Source organism: Astyanax mexicanus, chromosome 22, assembly GCF_023375975.1.
Source record: "Astyanax mexicanus isolate ESR-SI-001 chromosome 22, AstMex3_surface, whole genome shotgun sequence".
Lineage (NCBI taxonomy): Eukaryota > Metazoa > Chordata > Actinopteri > Characiformes > Acestrorhamphidae > Astyanax > Astyanax mexicanus.
The window spans coordinates 30,474,503-30,492,436 of record NC_064429.1 but is presented as its reverse complement, the minus strand read 5'-3'; the positions used below and the strand labels follow the sequence as shown (position 1 = coordinate 30,492,436).

Below are 17,934 nucleotides of genomic sequence, written 5' to 3'. Positions count from 1 at the left end.
TGGGCTGCAGATGGCGTTGCTGCTGGGCTTTGACCACATGTGTCCGTGCTGCTTCTTCAGCTGGAGCAGATGGATCTCTGACGGCCTCGGTTGGATTGAACGTCAGTGTGTTGGGAAAGGAGAGGAGAGGAGGGGGCGGACTGCGTGTGGTCAGCTCAGCATCAGCCCTGCTACTGCCGTCTGGCTCTGCGGCGAGCAGATTTCACATACGAGGGATTAGACCGGATGTAGGCTATACACACATCACGTACACTCACACACACATGCACACACACACACACACACGCTCATGTCACGATGGCTGGGCAGAGATCAGCTGGAGGTGAAAGAGTGGGAGTAATGATTTATACATGAGTGAGTGCAGTAAGAGGCTGGCGGGAGGCTAAAACACGGAGCTTTTTCTCACTCCACTCTTACAGCTTAAGTCATCATCATTTACATTTCCTCTCATGGGTTAAAGGAGCTCCAGTGGCTACACATTCCTGTCTCAAAGTATCCGGTCCTTTTTTCTTTCATTCATTGTTTTCTTTCTTCCAAAATCAAGGGTATTAAAGGGGACATACTATCTCTCTTTTTGCACAGGATAGAATAGGTCTATGAGCTATACAAAACATGTTTATGAAGGTTTTTCTTTTTTTTTTTTGCACAAAATCACTTTCACATAAAGAGATCCTATCAGCTTTTTGGCAGTCTCAGTCCCTTTCAGAATGAGCCAGCGTTTAAGAGCTCTGTCACTTTTATGGAAATAAGCTGTTGCTGACCATGCTGCATGTTCACACTGAGCGTTTACCACAGCTAAATGTTAAAACACAAGCTAGTTTATGCTTAATTGTCATAAAAACGCAAAACTCTCAAATTATTTGAAAGTTGTTACATCTACCTCATTTTGCTGACTTGCAATAAACAGTTGGTACAGCTCCCTCCCTCAGAAGATGTCTGATGGCAAATCCTGCTGTGTACTGTCTGAGCTTCTCAACCAAAATGACCAAAATGATGGATCTTCTACTGATGGGTGGGATTCTGTGGTGGGGGTTGGTGGATTTTGGGTGGTGCCAGGTAGGGCTGCAACTAATGATTACTAATGATTAATGATTAGTCAACTAATCTACCGATTAGTTTTCCAATTGGTCGACATTGTCGATTATATCGACTAAAGTTAGAGATCGTTAGAGATCCGCAAGACGTCTCCAAAGAGATTCTCTGCATTGTATCAGCAATAGGTGTGTCTTGATGAACAGCAGCAGCTCTGTGTGAAATGCTTTTCGTGCAGATTGCATTGATCAGCTGATGATGAAGTCATCATTGTGACTGTGTGTGTGTTATGCAGGTTATGTGTGAGGAATGGAGACAGTGATTGTGTGTGTGTGTGTGTGTGAGTGAGGCTGGGTTGTGTCTTGTGACCTTTTCCCCGCTGCAGGATGAGTATAATACACTGGTTCTGCTTGGAGCTGGTGTGTGTAGAGCAGTGCTGTGTATTAGTCATTACTCTGTGTGATCTGTGAGTTCTGAGCTCCTCTGAAGGCTGAGATTACTATCAGTGCTGTGTTTATTCCTGTCTGTCTTTGTTTTATTGTTGTGGTGCTCTTTAATCCCGCAGCAGATAGTAGTGATGCTGCTCCACAGTCTGCTGTACCTGCTCTCATAGTATCTAGTATCTCTAATGGGAGGGTTTGTTTAATGGGGCAATATTTTTTTTCTACTGAAAGTACGAAAATGTTGTATTTATTTATTCAATATTTTTATATTTGTAGCAGTACTCATATTCTCAACATCTTTGGGATATCAGCAAAAATATTGTTATTGCAAAAATTCGCTCACCCCCTAGTTGTCACATAGCCCAAAACAGCACAATACTTACCAAGTTAAACAGAACAGTTAATAGTGACTAATATTAATTTATGTATCAATACAAAACCTTGCATCTTTTTACTGATTAAACAAATTATTGTTTATTAGTCAATTAGTCAGTTTTGGTTTTCCAGGGAAGCACTGCACTGACTTTATACTTGATAGAACACAGTGGATCAACACCAGCAGATGACATGTCTCTTCAAACCATCACTGATTGGTGGAAACTTCACACTAGACCTCAAGCAGTTTGGACTGTGTGTCTCTCCACTCTTCCTCCAGACTCTGATCCCTTGATTTACAAATGAAATGTAAAATTTACTGATGATCAGTGATGGTTTGGAGAGACATGTCATCTGCTGGTGTTGATCCACTGTGTTTTATTATCAAGTTTAAAGTCAGTGCAGTTTTGTTTTCCCTCAAAATCTTACAGAACTTCATGCTTCCCTCTGCTGACTACTTTTATGGAGATGCAGATTTCATTTTCCAGCAGGACTTGGCACACTGCCCACACTGCCAAAAGTACCAATTGGTCTTATATAATATTCTAATTTTCTGAGACATTAATTTTTGCTATAATCAACAATAAAAGAAAAAACACTTAAAATAGATCACTATGTTTGCAGTACATCTATATAATATATGAGTTTCACATTTTGAACTGAACTACTGAAATTAAGTAACTGTTTTTTGGAGATGTACAGTGTTCAATGTATTTGTTTAATTTTAGTTTGTTGAAGCTGATGACCAATTGCATTAACGCAGACATAATAACATACAAATGATGCAGGTTAAATTCTACCAATCTAGAATAAATCCATATCAAAACCTTCTCTGAGATCATTGTTCTCTCCACAACTGCTTATTCTTGCCTTTTTTAACGCAATTCTTCTTTTGTGTTTTGTCTCCAGATCACCAGAAGCTGGAGAGAGAGGCTCGAATCTGTCGACTGCTGAAGCACCCAAATATTGGTGAGTAGTTATGATGCCTGTTCTCAGTCACAAAAAAATCATAAATGCTCCAGACTGCGTGAATATTCCCAGTTCTGCTTTAGTAACTGATTAGATAGTTAATCTCCTAAAGGCTTAAACACAGCTCTAAAACTTGAGCCAGGCTTATAGAAATGCATAAAATGAGCTAAGTGTACACTGATCAAGCATAACTTAATGACCACGTTCTTGTTTCTACACCCATTATTTTTAATTTTTTAAAGTTACATGGATCATATACAGTAGGAGCACTTTAAAAGCTTTGAACCACTTTGTCCTTCAAAGGTCAGAATCCCACAGGATGGACCACCACAGAGCAACACAGTATTATTTGAGTGGTGGGTCCTTATTCTCATTATTACAGTGACTCCACTAGCATGGTGTTGGTCTTGTATTAGTATAGTTGCTGTACTGATAATACAGTGAGTGGGTCAGACACAGCAGTGCTGCTGGAGTTTTTAAACACTGTTTATGCCACCCTTAGTCTCGACGCGAAGGCTGAGGTTTCTTTCCCACTGATGTTTAATGAAGACTTCAAGGCACAACACCAACACTGTAGAATTAAATGTAAATGAGTTAATAACACAGACAGTCCATCAGTTACATATGCAGTCTTTAGGTGTCCTGGTGTTAGGGCATTAGAGTTCTAATGAGTGGGTTGGGTAATTGGCCTTGTAAATTTGGGAGAAAGGGAGAATTTACAGGGTTTGTACGGTCATGAAAAACCTGGTAAAGTCATGGAATTTGAAAAAAGCAATTTACAGGCCTGAATAAGTTTTGGAAAAATAAAAATACCCAGAAAGTTTTAGAAAAGTCATGAAAATTTGGTCTACAAATCGTTGTGATTCCGTTTATCGATGCAGAAATTCTATTCTGAGCTAAAAAATTCATCAGTTCAGTAATTTAGCCTTTTACAATGGAGCTCTCAGGATATGACACACATTTTATTAATAAAAATTGTGTCAACATTTTATGTGATTAATTTCAGACCTACTATATTATATCAGTTTTAATTATAGATTTAGTTGGTTTTAGGTTTTATTGTCCATGTCTGCACTGATGGTTTAAAAATCGTATATTTGCCTTATATTCATGGAAATGTATTGGTAAAAAAGTGTATGATAACTGAAATAAAAAAAAGGCTGTACAAACAATGAGGTGGTCATAATGTTATTCTTTGTTGAGGTGTGTGAGTTTGTATGTACTGAAATCTCTCTAATCTTTCCTCCTCCTCTTCCTCCAGTTCGACTCCATGACAGCATATCAGAGGAAGGCTTCCACTACCTCTTGTTTGACTTGTAAGTGTTAAGACTCTTGGCATGCAGTAATGCCTGACCGCTCCCTGAACGCTGGGCATTGTTATTCTCACACCGCCACCTTCCTACACCAGACTTTCTACTGAACCCAGGCTGATAGCAGCGCTGCCATTTCCTTTTATGACTCTCCTGTTATTGTTGTTTTAGTATGAAAGTGGAACAAGGAGGAGATGAGTCAGAATATTCACTAAATCAATAGCATGAATTGAGGTCGCCCGGTTAAAATGTCAGATTGAGAAATCAAAGTGTTGAGGTTATAATAAGAATAGTAAGCGTGTGAGGAGATGGGAAGATAAATGGCCTGCGTACAGCATGAATAATTTACTGGATCGGAGTGTAAACACTGCAAACTCTCCAGAGTGAAAGGTCAAGTGCCTGCTGCTTTATGTGAAGCTGCTTTAAATTGATTCCAGCCTAAGAGATTTAAAAGCCCATTAGAAGCCTACTTAAATAATAGTAAGCATTTATTTCATATTGATTTGTGGTTTTGAGTAAATATCGATATCTTGCTAAGATAATAGCCTATAATAACTCATTTTTAGGTTTTCAGGAAATGCAAAAAAAATATATATATATGACAGTTGTTATGGCCCCTAAAAAAATAGCAATGGATTAAGTGGATAGTTTTTTATTCAGTCGAGCAGCAGATCCAACCAAAAACTATCCTATATTAAAGTTAATATTTTAACGTTTTAACAGCCAGAAATTGTAGCACATTTTTAGCTAGCTTTATGAACTAAAACGCAGAGTAAAAAAAAAAACAAAAAAAAAAAACTCAATAATAGGACTAAACAAATATGTTAGCCTATAAATAGCCTAAACGTTTATTTTATAGTAAATAGTCATATTGCACAGAAGGTTTGTCCAAATATACGTATACACAGAATATATAGTCCGAAATGTTTGGACTGAAAATGAAAATAGGCACTTTTGCTGAAAATGTTAGTCTGTGTAATTTATACTAAACAATGTTTTTTTGTATTATTATTACTATTATATATATATATATATATATATATATATATATATATATATATATATATATATATATATATATATATATATATATATATATAAAACCTTTTTTACATTTAAGTTATATTTTGGTTTATGGTATGCTACAATGTTCAGTGTGCAAAGTGAAAGTATTCCTTTCTTTTAAATTAAAATTAGTAGTGTTCCTTATTGGGGCAACATTTTCTAATAAATGGCATCGTTGTGCTTCTGCTACCATCACAGCAAAATTCATTTATTATTCATTTTAAAAAACAGGGTGTCTGGTAGGTCACTACTGGTAGATTCATTCACTGGGAATAGAGACTGCACCACAATGCATGTTTTAAATGACTGTCCCTTTAAATAGTAATTTTCTGGGGTTTTTTTTTGTTTGTTTTTTGGCTATTGCTATCTTCTTTACTAACATTGTGTTCTGTACTGGACCTTCATTTTGTTTGTTAATAAAACAGTAAGAGTGTAGATGGTATTGTGTTGAATTCTGCCCTCCTGCAGATTCTCCCCAGGTCAATCTACAGTTAAAATAGATACAGAATCTTCTTCTTTAGTTTAATGAGTGACAAAAGCCTACCTCAACTTCCTGTAATTGGCCAGAATGAAATGAACCATAGTTCAATTGATCTGGACAACTTCTGCACAAGACTGTTGGTTCTTTGATCTGTAGTTTGAGGCACCTTTCACACCTGCTAGTTCAGTTCAGACCTTTTAAACTATCGGTCTCAGTTTAACCGTTTTCACGATTTAAAAAAATTCCTTCATTGAATATATCAGTACTGTGTTGACATTGCTACACCCTTAATTTACAGAGCTATCTTCTCATTTTCAGTGCCATATGTTAAGTATGTCCCTCAAGTTTTAAAACCCAGCACTCTAAACATTAAACACTCACTATTTTGCTTTACATTAGTATCAGTTTGGTCTAAATGTGAACAGGGATTAAACTAGATCTTTTTAAAGCAAACGTGAGCAGCTTTTTTAATGCATTTACGTTAGATCCATATTCCACGTGTCTGTGTGGAACCGTTATAAGCAACTAACCTAAAGAATAAATGTGAAAAGGAGGGCATACAGTCTCTTTTACAGCACGGGTCACTCACACACAGCAGTGTGAACCACCAAGGGAAAACGATCAGATCTGAGCTTCAGAACTAAACACTAAACAGGGTTGCAGTGTGAGCACAGCTAAAGATATTCTCACACACACGCCGCATCCAACAGCCCAGTATTTCCATGGAAACAAGAATCCTCCATGACAATGCTAGGGAAACTTATCGTCCTCGACTGCGAGTTCTAGCACATTCCGCTGCGTCAGGAAGACAAGATGATGTTACAAAATGGTCGGATTGAGGATTTACTGAAGCTGCGGGAGAAAAAAATCTGAGAATATAAACGAGGATCAATATGACCTGGGTACGTCCACAATCCAGTCCTGAGATGCTGTTTGTGACCCCAAATCTGAACAAATTAGAACGCAGAATCTCCTTGCTATATTTACTTTTTACTTATATTTATATTTACTCCCCCTAAGGGCGTTTTCACACCAGCACTATTTGTTCTGTTTTATTTGTACCCTTACCCTGCGTTCACACTGGAATGCAACGAGTCTCTTGTCTCGCCCCACGTTTGTCGCTTGTGGGCGTATCAAGCTCAACGCGCGAGTGTATCAAGGTCCTGCCTCCGACAAGAAAAAAGACACAAAAAAGGAATCGCTTGGCCACTTTATTCTACAGCTATAACTCCCAAACTTGCTAGACTCTTGGCCGTTTCTGCGATTTACCTGCGCTGGAAACACAGCCGTTCCCGCAGATTGACGTGGGTCCACCCCATTCGACAGAATGAACAAGGTAAAAAACTAGACATTCAGAGAGCAGAAGCTTGAGGACGTCGGATCGCTTTGTATGTGATAGGTCCAAAGAAAACCTAGAAGCCAATCAGGTTAGAATGTCGCTTCACCGCGTCATAATTCATTTGCATAAAGTTGAGAAAAATTCAGCTCTCTGTCGCTTGTCTCTCTGATGCTTTGTCGCTTGTCCCCTCTCTCGTGTCGTGGCGACAAATTGCGCCCTGCCATAGGAAATGAATGGTCGCCTGTTGCTTTGTGGTTAAAAAAAGGTGAGAAAAACGCCCCTGCTCCGTGCGGTTGACACACTTGTTCTGTGCTGCGTTCACTGCTCACAGCCGCAATGAATGTTTTAAAAATCGCAGCGGTACTTTTTCTGCTATCTGTGTTAAAGCAGCTTCACACTGCTCAGATATACACACTGGAACACATAACCTGCGCCAGACAGCTCTTACCAATCAGAGGAGACTGTGCTTTCAAGATTTATTGGTGAATACAGAGGCAGAAATGCTCCAAACCAACAAATAATTAACTGATCTGAACAATAGAAACCAACTACAGGTGTAAAACGCCTTAAGAGTCTTAAAAATGAAAAAAGAATGGATGTTCCTGGACAATAAAGACACCTTCCTAAAAATAATCACCTAACTCATGCATAGATATATAGGATGCAGATTGTTAGCATGATGCTAACCCGCGCTGTCTTTGTTCTGCAGGGTGACGGGAGGAGAGTTGTTTGAAGACATCGTTGCCAGAGAGTACTACAGTGAGGCCGACGCCAGGTATGCAGATTTTCCCTGCTCTCGTCTTTTTCTTCTCCCTCTCTTCCTTCGTCTCTCTCGCTCTCTCTGTTCCTCTGTTTCTCCTCCTGTTTCCCCTTGTTTTCTCTCCTCCATCCTTCACCTGGGTCGGTCTCCACCCCCACTTACACTGCTACACATGTTTTGCTAGTTCATGTGGCGGCTGTTGTATGTATTTGGACGTTTGGGAAGATTCATGAAGAACAGGGGTCTCATTCACTTACACATACAGTACACTTGATTGGTTTCTTGGTTAAAGGACCCTTATACGTTTTTTTTTTTTTGGTTGTTTTGTTTATTTCTTTATTTAATCTAATGTTAAGATATGTGTTTGTATTGTTTGATGTGCCAAAAATCGTAAAAATCACTATTTAAGTTAGTAGTAGTACCAAAGCAGTTGTAGTTTATTTCTGCATAATTTTTTTTTTTATTATTATTATTTATTTTTTTATTTTTTTTAAAGGTTCTCTTTATCTTGTCATTTTGGTACCATGCCTTTAAGGCTGGTGCATGTGAACTGCTTTACATGTACCTCATTCCAAAGATAGGCCAGGCTTTAACACTCCTTATAACTTCAGTTACAAGTAGGCAGGGCTACATAACTCACTACTATAGGTTGTATACATTGGTCAGTTTTTTTTATAGCTTTTTTTATAGTTTTAATATTAGGACTTTCAAAGATTATTTTATAGATGTTTTGAAACGTATATACTTATATATAGTGTATGTATTATGTAATTATATTTTATTTCAGACTCAAACAGCAAACAATGACATTTTTAGACTTATTTTGATTTATGAATTACTGTATGGACTGATTCACGTAATGTTCATACATGTAGCTGCTTGTGTTTTCCGTCTCTCTCTGTCCTTCTTTCTGTCTTTCTCTTCACTGATCTTTCTCTTTTTTTCTCCTGCTCATCTTTTCACTCATCTCTTTGACACCAAACTCACAATACACAGATACACACACAGACACACACATAAACACAAAAAACATACATCTAATGCACATAGTTAACTTTTACGTTCTAAAAAAAGAGAAGTTGTATCTAATGGTACTGATGTTGGATGATCAGTTCTGGATCACAAGGCCCACATTATCTCAACTCGTTCTAAATGTTTTGAATGAAGCTCCATTACTGCATCCATAACGGCAAAGACTAAAAAAAGTCATTTTTTTGGCCTATTTTCATACATACGTCACACCAGAAGCAAACAAAAGTTGTAATTTCTTAAAAATAATTTTATTTTAAACGAGCACTGGATGTTAATCTAGATTTTTTTTTATGAAAACTGTTTATTTGGGTGAGTAAAGCGTTTCTGTTTATTATTTTTTTATTTTTTCCACAGTAAGCTTAGATTTCCAGTATTTCTTCCATGGGTGAGCTCTAGCTGCGTTTAGCAGCGCAAGCTAACCACTGATTAGCGTTAGTAATTGCACACTGATAGCGCTACACTGAGGACCCCTGAGTGTTCCGGTAACTCAGGGCGCTATCAGCTAGAGGTGAGTCCCATGTAGCTTGTTTTAACACGGTAAACAAACAGACTAGAGTCCAATAGAGACCAATACAATGGCGAAAGAGCAAGCGCTGTGGTTAGCGGCTAATGCTAATACTGCTGCACCCAGCCTTAGTGCTGGAGAAACTTCACTGAATCTCCTGTATGACGCTGTACTTTAGTAGGCTTTACTGCTCCTTAATACCTGACTGGTAAAATTCATACATAAGGTGCACCGGATTATAAGGCAAACTGTTGATTTTTGGGAAAATTAAAGGATTGTAAGTGCGACTTATAATGTGAAAAATACGGTATATTTAAAACAATATAGAGAACTATGTAGAGAAGTAGTGCTAACAGAACAGGTCTTTCTGAAGCAGATAAAAATACAAATAAAAAACAATAAACGAATAGAAGTGTAAGAAGCCCCCTTTGGCATTAAGCTGTCGAGCGGTGGATCTGTGTTTTCTGGAATGATGATGGAGATCTTTCTGATCTTGTACTTTTGGGGTGAGTTTTTTTTTTTTTTTTTTTTTTGTGACCCCGAACTGATTATCCAACATCAGAACCTGACCATGTATCAGAACAACCGAAATATTAACGGTGTTCTTTTTGTGTGAGCTGAGCAGCCTGTGTGTTTGTGTGTCAGTGAGTGTGTGTGTAAATGGTAGCTAGCATATGCTTGTGTGTTTTATCAGTTGTGGGTCATGTGTGCTGGGTGTGTATGGGAGTTTGGGTGGGGGGTGGTGGGGGGGTGTTGTTTTCAGTGTGTGTCTCTCTATACTTTGCCTTATCACTGCTGTTAAGAGCCTCATGTTGACAACTGTAGATTACTGCTGACACTAGCGGCTCTGTGTGCGTGTGTGTGTTTGCGTGCGCGTGTGTGCATGTGTGTGCTGTGCATCCATTATTATGTGACTTAATTCATACTGTTACCATTATAAAGCTCCATTATTGTTGTTTTTAACTTTAATAGAAATTACGAAATTCTATGGTAAATAGACCAATAGAAATGCTCCATATTGTAAATTGACTAATATAAAAAAATGAAGATTACATGCTCCGCTAGTAAAATTTTTGAGCCATTTTTGAGATAGATTTTTTGTATTATTTTTTTCAGTTTCCAGATATATAATCCTGTACTATTTATTAAAAAATAATTATATAATGTATACAGAATTTGTTTAGTCCTAAAAAATAAAGGATAGTTTTTGTAGAAGATTAAGATTAATATTAGTTTAAGATTTAAGATTAAAATTTTTGTATCTTTGTCATTCTGTCTTTCTGCTTGTTTCTACCACTTTATCATTTTCTTTCAGTCTTTCTTTGTCTCTTTCTCTCTCTTACCCTCTTGTCCTCAGAGAGAGAGAGGGAGAGAGAAACTAGGTCTTTAATTATCTGTTGTAATTAGGAGTTCATATCTCTCCTTTCTTTCACTTGGTCTTTCTCCTTCTGCTCTCTCTCTGTTTCTCTTTCTCTCTCTCTCTTTCTCTCTTTCTCTCTCTCTCTCTATCTCTCTTTCTAATTCTCTCTCTTTCTCTTTCTAACTGTGTCACTCAAAGCTCTGTTTCACTCATCTGGTGGTATGTATGTATGTGTGTTTGGGTGTAGGTGTTTGTCTGTGTGTGTGTGTGTGTTTGTATTTGATTGTAGAAGTGTGATATGGGAGATTCAATCTGCAAATATACTATATATATTATCATCACTGTCAAACAAAAAGTTGCAGCTCCATTTTTGCCATTTTTTGGACATAATTCCAATCTGGGATTTTTTTTAATTTTTTATTATATCCATTGAGTCAAAATATAATCATTAATGGAGCAATATAAATGCTACAGAATTACTTGGAATTAAAGCTTTTACATTTTTCCTGTAAATTGCAATTTTGGAGATATGTGGACACCTTCTTATTATTAAATATTATTAAATAGCTTCTATATATTCTTCAGAAAAATGACCTCTCTGAGATCACCCTGTTCTAGACCAAGTGTTGGTTAGAGGGGTATGTAGATCCTGAGTGATGGTCTTTATAGAACTAATCATCCAACATCAGGACCTGACCATAACTAAGGCTGTTTTGGCTGAATGCAATCAGATGTTTACAGTAAAGGTTTTTTTTTACAGCTCTGGGAAAAAATAAGAAACCACTTAGAATGTTGAGTTTCTTTGATTTTACCAAATTGAAAACCCCTGAAATACAATCAAGAGGAAGATGGATGATCACAAGCCATCAAACCAATCTGAACTGCTTGAATTTTTGCACCAGGAGTGCAGGCATAAAGTTATCCAAAAGCAGTGTGTAAGACTGGTGGAGAAGAACATGATGCCAAGATGCATAAAAACTGTGATTAAAACTCTTACAATTTTTTGATCTCTTAAAACTTTATGAATATAAACTTGTTTTCTTTGCATTATTTGAGGTCTGAAAGCTCTGCATCTTTTTTTGTTATTTCAGCCATTTCTCATTTTCTGCAAATAAATGCTCTAAATGAGAATATTTTTATGTAGAATTTGGGAGAAATGTTGTCCGTAGTTTATAGAGTTTATAGAAACCGAAGTGGTCCCTTACCGTTTTACATACACATATATATATATATATATACACACACACACACACACACACTAGTGAACATGCGGTATGTGTTTTGGTAGTGTGTGTGTGTGGGCGAGTGTGTATTGTGGGTGATTAATCTGTGGTATAATCCCCTTCTGTCAGATTTAATGATTTTATTGATGTGTGGAATCAGAGCCTTCACAATTGTGTGTATGTATGTGTGCGTGTGTGTGAGAATTCTGCAGGCTGTTTATTTCTTTCTATAATTATTCACACATACTAGACATTTAAACCTTTCTGAATAGCTCACTGCATTACACTGCACACACACACACATTCCCTCTCTTTATCTATTTTGTTTTCTCTCTCTCTTTCTCACATTCTTGCTCTCGTGCACACATGCACTCTCTCACTTTCAAAGTCACACACTCACTCTCTCACTCACTTTATCTCCCTCTCACTTTCTCTCTCTCTCACTCTCGCTCACTTTATCTCCCTCTCTCTAGTGTTCTCTTGCACTCTCTCTCTCTCTCTTTCTCTCTCTCTCTCTCTCTCTCTCTCTCTCGCTCGCTCAGTTGTGAGCATGTCAGGCTGTGTGCTGTTGCTGGTTTTGTCTCATCCTGTTGGAAATGTTTTGTCTCCTCACCTCCTCCTCCTCCACTTTTCTTTCACTATTCACTCTATCTCTCTTTCTCTCTCATCCCTCCATCTCTCACCTCTCATCTCTCCAACTGTCAATTCCGTTTGTTTCACCATTGTTTCACATCATCGTGTATTTTATTTTCTCTGCACTCATCCTCACTTCTCGTCCTCTCACTCTCTCTCTTATCTCTCTTTCTCTCTCCTCACCCCTCCATCACTCCTCTCATCCTCTCGTCTCTCTCCCGCCCTCCCCTCTTCTTTTCCTCCCCTGTTTTTGTCTTCACAGTCACTGTATCCATCAGATTCTAGACAGTGTCAATCACATTCACCAACATGACATAGTGCACAGGGACCTGAAGGTTAGTATGTAGCTCACTCACATCCCTCTCTGCCTGTCCGTCCTGCTGTCCGTCCGTCTGTCTGTCAGTCCGTCTGTCTGTCTGACCGTCTGTCTGTCTGTCACTGCCTGCACCTGTCTGTCTGTCTGTCTGTGGGTCTTGCCTGTGTGTTAGTTTGTCTGTGGCATCATGAGCTTTTTTGTTTGTGCATCGCCTGCCTCCCCCACCCCTTTACTTACTAGGGCTGTTTATTATGTACAGTATCATGATGCAGGTGGTACGATTCAGTATATATATTGCGATACTGTGTTTAAAGCAATGTATTGCTATTTTTATTTTTATTTTTTTCATAGTAAAAAAAAAAACCACAAACGCATGTACAAAAATATCTGAGTAAAAAAAAAAAAAGTTGAATTCATAAGTTTATATTTGTATTAGGGATGCATTGAATATTTGGCAACCGAAATGATTTGGTCGAAAATTGGCAGAAAATGACTCATCTTATTGCAGTTTACTATAATATTAGATTTTTTTTAACAGGGGAAACAGGCCAACATTCTGTCCCTCAATATTTTGTTCGATTTCGGTGCATCCCTAATATATATTTATCACAACAATCACATTAAGGGTTAAACACAATACAAATGAGTCATTCTCTGCCACCATTATTTGCATGTGAACAATTTAATACAATTTCATTTTATTTCATTTTTATACTTTGGGGAGTCTATAAGGTATTGCTAAACATTGCAATACTTAAGTATATAGTGATATTTTCATATTTCCCTACTGTTTATTGTCCGTATTGTGTACATCATCTCAACATCACCATAGCAACCACCTGGAATACAGTATCAGCCACATAGCAACTGCCTAGCCAGAGATGGGCAACTATTCTGTTTTTTCTTTAGAAAATGCTCTTGTGTCACTAGTGGCGATATTGGCAATATTTTCAAGAATATATTTATATTAAAGTGTAGAACATTAATGACAAAGAATACAATTTAATTAAAAAAAAAAATCTGAGTGATCGCTGGTTCGCTTCCCGTTCATGCAGCTTGCCATCAGGTGCCAGAGCCCTGAAAGAGCACAATTGGCCTTGCTCTCTCTGGGTGGGTAGATGCCGCTCTTGCCCCTCATCACTCTTAGGGCGATGTTGATCAGCACAAGGCATCTGTGAGCTGGTGTATCAGAACCCCCTGCGCTTTCCTCAGAGGGCTCTGTGATGCTACTCGGCAGTGCTGATTCAGCAGCAGTTTAAAAAGAGGCGCAGTCTGACTTCACATGTGTCTGAGGAGGCGTGTGTTAGTCTTCACCCTACTGGTGTGTTGGGGCATCACTAGTGATAGGTTTATAGGGTCCTTATGAATGGGGTGTGTGATTGGCCATGTAAATTGGGGAGAAAATGGTATAAAAATTAGAAATTAAAGGTAATTTTAAGTTTTATTTGCTCAAAGCTTCTAAATTTTTGCTATTTTTTGCATTTTAAGAGAACCCTTTCTTCTCTACCCAAATTATCGAATATCATGCATCATAAAAAAAAAATAATAATAATAATAATAATAATTGAGCAGTAGAGCAGCTGAATACAGCTTTATTAGAGCAGCTCACAATAAAACTGTAGCTCTTTTTTATTTTATATAGTGGTGGCACATGCTCTCTCTGCTGCTCAATCATTTGCTGTTTAAAGTAATAACACAATAGTAAGAATATTTATTAAGTCAGAAATAACAAAGTAGTAATAGCACAGTAATAGTAATACTAATAGAATGTTATAATACTTATAGTAACATGGTAATAACAATTTTAATAACATGGTAATAACAGTAGCAACGAATGTTATCAATATTGATTTTTTTTTATTTGAGTGAACACGTGTATGAATGTTAAGCAGATGACCCTGTACAGAGCTGGGTTGGAGTGTGTGTGTGTGTGTGTGTGTGTGTGTGTGTGTGTGTGTGTGACACAGTAACATTTGTAACAGTCCTCCTGCAGCAGCACCCCCAAGACTTCCCTCCCAGCAGGCCACAGCACTCAACAGCTGACAGTGGGGGAGGTGAAGAGAGAAGGGCACACACACACACACACACACACACACACTCTCTAACATATTCATGTGTTCATACACTCTGTGACTTCTTCACATTAGGACACACATCGGGACCAATTCATTCCTACTGTATCTATTATTATGTAGCACACACAAGTACATAGAGTTTCAACATTAGGGGTTGGCGATATGCCCCTACGATATCTCATGGTATTTTTTTCTGATAACAAAACACTCAATTTTAAAAATAATTAAGGAATACACTACTGCAACAAAATGAAAATTCAATTTTATTATTTGCATATGATATATGATATGATATGCCACACTCCTAACTGAGATATTAAAAAAAATTACAAGAATTTGATCAGATTTGTAAAAGTCAACGATCCAGAATAAGAGTCATGATACTAATAAAGCGCTCCATATATCTCCATATATCCAGAATTAAAGTAAAATAAATGATACTGGACAGATATAATCTGTCTCTAGTTGATTTAAAATAGGAAATGAGAACAGTGTGAATTTTTCTTTTCCTAAAAACAGCAAAAAAGTAGAATCCTGATGTGATAATTAAGGGTGAGTGATATGGCACCATATTTCAGGGTATAATATTGATATTTAAGATATTTAAATATGGTGGCAATATTAATGCGTACGATACAATATAGCACACCCCTAATCAACACATATAAACGCACACACACACACACACACACACACACACACACACACACACACACACAAACACAAACACAAACTTACCACTACACTGTCAGTCATTAAAACATCTTGTTAAATTTAGCCAGGCACTGTTCACTCTCTCTACACACACACACGCACTCACACACTCACACTTGTGGTGTGATATGACCTGTGCAGTATTTATTTATTGGGAGAGACAGTGTTCTAATTTACTGCCCTGATCTTTACTGCCCACCCTGTCCAAGTAAATCACACACACACACACACGCACACGCACACACGCGCACACACGCACACACACGCGCACACACGCACACACACACATAGATATAAGTAGGTGCCAGCTCACTTGGTCACAATTTCTCTTTCGCGCACACATACACACACACACACTTGTGCGCACACACTTTGCTGCCCACTTAAGACACATTTAAACTCCCTTATTTGAGCAGATGGAAACTACACTATACACATTGTGGCGTAAGATATTCGTAAAATATTCTACCTGTACTTTACGTTAGCCTGGGTGTTTAATGGTACCTCCACCAGAGGGCAGGTCAGAGGCAGCAGTACGATCAGCGCTAAATAGTATAAAGTTATATTATAATAGATTTCTTTTATTATATTTCTTTATTATGTTCACATGGCAGAGCTCATGTTTCACTTGAAATGTTGCCTAAACTTCCCCCACGAGTTACAGTCGTACTACTCAGCCTGTGCATAAATCCGGAGGAAATACCAGTAACAGAGTACAGAGAAATGACCTTCTTCATTCCTGTATCCATATTTAACACTGAGCACAAATCAGCATTAACCCTTTTTTATTTTATGCCTGTTATTTTTCTTCCTCTTTTCATTTTTTGGTTGATTTTCTCCTTTTTTTATTTTATCTTTTTGTTTAATTTCTTTCTTGTTTTCTGTTTGTCTCTGTCTAATTATTAAATTATTCTTTCTATCTGTCTAGCTATCTTTCTTTTTCTTTTAATCTGCTGTATTTAGATCAGTTCATCTGTTTCTATCTTTATTCTCACTCTCTCTTACTCTCGCTCTTTCATTTTCGATTGGTTTGTTTTTGCACTTTGCAAACTGTCCATGTTTTTCTGTCATTTATTTCTGTGTTGTTCAAAAATTTAATTTAATTTTTTCTCTTTTCTATCTTTCTTCTGTTTAGTTTCTGTTTGTTATTTCTTTATTTTTTTTGCTTCGATATTTCTCAAGACTTTCAGTCTTTCCATTTGTTAATTTCTTTTTGTTAGAATTTTATTTTTTCTCATTTTTCCAGGTTATTAGTTTCATCCATCTTTTTTTCTTTATATTTTAATCTGTCCTTTTTTTCTTTTTCTGCCTGTATTTCGATTAGTTCATGTGTCTTATTTCTGTTTCTAGTTTTATTATCACTCTCTCGCACTTTCTCTTCTTTTTTCACTTTGCCTTTTTTTGCATTCTATTTCTTTCTCTTCTGCAATCTGTCCATCTTCTTCAATCATGTCATATCTTTCTGTGTTGTTCAAAAGGTTCTGCCTTTCTTTTATTTAGTTTCTGTTAGTTCTTTCTGTTTTCCTTCTCTATTTCTTACGTTCTTTCTCTTTCCATTTGTTAACTTCTTTCTATTAGTATTTTATTTTCTCTTTTTTTCAGTTTATCGGTTTCATTTATCTTTCTTTTTTTCGATTTTTCATTTCTATCTCTTTATTCCTTTTTTTCATATTCATTTTAATTCATCTGTTTTTTTATTTCTCCTTACACCTTGTCTATTTCTTGACATTTTTCCTATTCATATTTTGTAGTTGTTTTTCTCTCTTTTTATCATCTAACTTTTAATTCTTTATACCTGATGCTCTTCTACTATTCTGTGATCGGTCATGTGTTGTGTAGCTATTAGCTCTTAGCTTTCGCTGCTAGCTATTAGCCGTTAGCGGAATAGTAGTGCAGTTACGGGTCCACACTGGGATGTAGCCTGGTCTGACCCTCCCACCCTACACACCCACAGTCTGCACCCCGCAGACCTCACTACTGCCCCGCAGCACCCTCTGTACTGACGCATGACATCACGCTGCCGTCTCCTAGCAACCGGCTCACATGCATGTCTGCGTTACTGCTGCCCCACACTGCGCATGTAAACAACCTCCCACACACACACACACACACACACACACACACACACACACACACGTAATCACACACACACACACAAAACGCACCACATATACACACACAGACACACATGTAATCCTGCAGATGAGCAGAGCATCACATGACTGTGTTTCCAGTGTCGGTATTGATGTATCTATTCAGTGCTGTATAGATATATACCAACCTGCACATAGTTCCACAGTGT

At 37.5% G+C, this 17,934-nt stretch overlaps 1 protein-coding gene across 44 annotated transcripts in view; it reads left to right on the top strand.

The window, feature by feature from the left end:
- Positions 1-17,934, top strand: part of camk2b1 (calcium/calmodulin-dependent protein kinase (CaM kinase) II beta 1) — a 102,595-nt gene that overhangs the window by 23,004 nt on the left and 61,657 nt on the right. For 39 of the 44 annotated variants that reach the window (XM_022667487.2, XM_022667482.2, XM_022667480.2 and 36 more), the window contains exons 3-5: positions 2,760-2,819; positions 4,081-4,135; positions 7,724-7,789. In XM_022667487.2, coding sequence (XP_022523208.2) covers positions 2,760-2,819; positions 4,081-4,135; positions 7,724-7,789 — 181 coding nt within the window. Of the gene's footprint in view, positions 1-2,759; positions 2,820-4,080; positions 4,136-7,723; positions 7,790-12,789; positions 12,863-17,934 lie in introns of all 44 variants that reach the window. The other 5 variants (XM_022667479.2, XM_022667486.2, XM_022667516.2 and 2 more) reach the window with 1 other exon arrangement.